This window comes from Panulirus ornatus, chromosome 10 (assembly GCF_036320965.1).
Source record: "Panulirus ornatus isolate Po-2019 chromosome 10, ASM3632096v1, whole genome shotgun sequence".
NCBI classification, from domain to species: Eukaryota; Metazoa; Arthropoda; class Malacostraca; order Decapoda; family Palinuridae; genus Panulirus; species Panulirus ornatus.
In genome coordinates, this window is record NC_092233.1 from 40934150 (window position 1) to 40937226 (window position 3077).

General features: G+C 43.6%; 1 protein-coding gene across 2 annotated transcripts in view; it reads right to left on the reverse strand.

Annotated features, from left to right (window-relative positions):
• LOC139750681 (cuticle protein AMP4-like) overlaps positions 1–1946 on the reverse strand; it is a 104410-nt gene extending 102464 nt beyond the window's left edge. Inside the window, exons 1-3 of one of the 2 annotated variants that reach the window (XM_071665359.1) lie at positions 1909–1946; positions 1537–1736; positions 1025–1371 (exon numbers count right to left, since the gene is read on the reverse strand). In XM_071665359.1, coding sequence (XP_071521460.1) covers positions 1194–1371; positions 1537–1736; positions 1909–1917 — 387 coding nt within the window. In that variant the 5' untranslated portion in view covers positions 1918–1946 and the 3' untranslated portion in view covers positions 1025–1193. Of the gene's footprint in view, positions 1–1024; positions 1372–1536; positions 1737–1908 lie in introns of those variants that run through there. The other variant, XM_071665360.1, reaches the window with a different exon arrangement.
• Between the last annotated feature and the right edge of the window lie 1131 nt (positions 1947–3077).

The window sequence follows — 3077 nt, forward strand, 5'->3', positions numbered from 1 at the left end:
GAGCAAGGTTATTCGGTAGAGTAGGGTTGAGGGTCAAGTCAATTGGGAGGTAAGTTTGAATGGAGAAAAACTGGAGGAAGTAAAGTGTTTTAGATATCTGGGAGTGGATCTGGCAGCGGATGAAACGATGGAATCATGGGGAGAGGGAGGGGGCGAAAATCCTAGGAGCCTTGAAGAATGTTTGGAAGTCGAGAACATCATCTCGGAAAACAAAAATAGGTATGCTTGAAGGAATAGTAGTTCCAACAATGTTGTATGGTTGCGAGGCGTAATCAAATAGAGTGTGGTTAAGAGAGCAGAAGAGAGTGTATTGAAATGGTTTGGTCACATGGAGAGAATGAGTGAGGAAAGATTGACAAAGAGGATTTTTGTGTTAGAGTTGTAGGAAGCGAGGAGAAGTGGGAGACCAAATTGGAGGTGGAAAGATGAAGTGAAGATATTGAGCGATCGGGGCCTGAACTTACAGGAGGTTGAGAGCCGTGCAAGTAATAAAGTGAATTGGAACGATGTGGTATACCGGGGTCGACGTGCTGTCGATAGATTGAACCAAGGCATGTGAAGCGTCTGGGGTAGACCATAGAAAGTTTTGTGGTGCGTGGATGTGGAAAGGGATCTTAATTTTCGGTGCATTACACATGACAGCTAGAGACTGAGTGTGAACGAATGTAGCCGTTGTTGTCTTTTCCTAGCGCTACCTCTCGCGCGTTGGGGGTGGGGGGCTCATAGGTGGTGGGGTGGCGACGGAATGGATGAAGGCAGGAAGTATGAATATTTACATGTGTATATATATGTACATGTCTGTTTATGCATGTATCAGTTGAAATGTAGAGGTAGGCCCTATATGCGTGTGTGGGCGTTTATGTATTTACATGTTTATGTGGGTTGATTGGTCCATTCTTTCGTCTTTTTCCTTGCGTTACCTCACTAACGCAGGAAAAAAGCGACTAAATACAGTAATAAAGATGTGTAAATGAATATACATTTAGTCCCAAATGCATTGTTTATAAAAGAAAATTATAGTATAAACCATCAATGCTTTATTTGGAAATGTTGAAATTCCATTTTCATATCGGATGACAATAAAGATATTTAAATGGTGTGACAGAGTCAAGCTGGTTTGACTGGTCAGGAAGTAGGTGGATGATGCCTAATGTTCATCTGTGAAAAGTAAGTTTAAATGGAACTCGTCAGTCTTATTCCTCAGCCTTGTACTTCTTTTCTTCCTCAGCGAAGGCGATCTGGTCGAGGACGAACTGGGGGATGGGGTGGGGGAAGGCTGGAGCCACGGGCAGCAGGTCGGACTGGGGTTGGTAACCGTTCTTGTCGGCCACAAACTGGACTGACGCTACACTGCCGTCCTCCTGGGGATAGCTGAAGGATGGGCATGTTGTAAGTCATAGGAAAAAGCAGTTCAGTAAGAAAAGAGATACTGTTTTCTTGATCACTTTATGAAATGCATGATATTTTATGATACAGTGAAGTGATGGAGATCCATGAAGATATAAGTGGAAAATAATGGATAATGTTGGTAATTACCTCCATGAGCCGATCATGTTGGAGCCACCATCAGGTCCCTGAGAACCAGAAAACTGAAAGTTGATACCGTTGTCGGCCTCGAAGTGGGAACTGTGAGCACCGAACTCATCGGGGTTGACTTGTTCACTGCGGAGGATGGCCACTGGTGGGTAGACCAGGGTGTCGGCCACTGCCACAGCAGCCACGGTGAGGATCACAACCTGGAACACATGAACCTTATATTCATATGATTTATACACCACCTTCAAGCAGGCAATTGGTAATGATTCTTTGTCTCTTGATGATAATTAGCCTGTTGATCCTTAAATCTAATATAAACTTTGAATTCTTGTGCCTGAAAGGAATTAGTTGAGTGTACAGTGTTGTACTTACGAGCTTCATGTTGGAATGCTGATGGTAAGTATGAGTGTGAGTCCTGGTAAGTCTTCCCGTCTTATATACACACAGAAAGAGAAGGTTGTCATACAACCTTGTGTCCGAGACCTCGATTCTTTTTATTTTCCTCGTGTGAACCTCTGGTGTTCATGTCATATGGATGTAAACTTGTTTCCTGTTGGTCAGTCACAAACACAGTCCATATCTTGATGTATTGGTCATTAATTTACAGGAACGTAACAGCTTTACCAGCAATTTTCTCTATAATTTAGCTGTATAATATTCTTATAGCTTTGGATCATCTTTTCACGAACATTCTACCGAAAATTGGGATAAACTTCTGTAAGCCAGTGACACCTTTGAATCTGAAGTATTTCATCTTATGTAGTAATTCAATTATATCATTCACTCAAAAATCTCAAGAGTTTTTCATACATTCTGGTGGACAGGAAAGATATAGAGCCTTGAGTTGTCAGTAGAGCTATGCCACCGCCGGACATCATATACTGGTGATCTCTCAAGAACAAGTCAGCGAGATAACTTGATTACTTTATACATACATGTTAAATGGATGAATATTTTGACCCGGTCAAAAACACTCTCCGCCCTGGAAACTCTCCATCCAAGATATCCACAGCGCAAGACACTCACCACGATACTCACCGTCCAACACTCTTCGTCCACGAAAATCAACGTCAAACACTCTCTTCGTCCACGACACTCACCATCCAAAACTCTTCATCTACGACGCGTACCGTCTAACACACTCTTCGTCAACGATGCTATCTGGCCAACTCTCTCTTCGTCCACGAAACTCTCCGTCCAACAATCTCTTCGTCCAAGACACTCACCGTCCGAACTCTCTACGCCGACGATACCCTCGCTCCAACCCTCTTCGTCCAACACTCTCTTCGTCCAGGACGCTATCAGTCCAAAACTCACTTCATCCACGACATTGTCCATCCAACACTCTCTTCGTCCACGACACTAACCGGCCAACAATCTATTTGGACACAACACTCTTCACCCAATAATCTCGTTGTCCACGATACTCACAGTCCAACATTCTCTTCGTTCATGACGCTATCCGTCCATCACTCTACTCGTCCACGACGCTATCAGTCCCACATTTTCCTCGTTCACTACGCTCATCCTTCAGTCTAGGC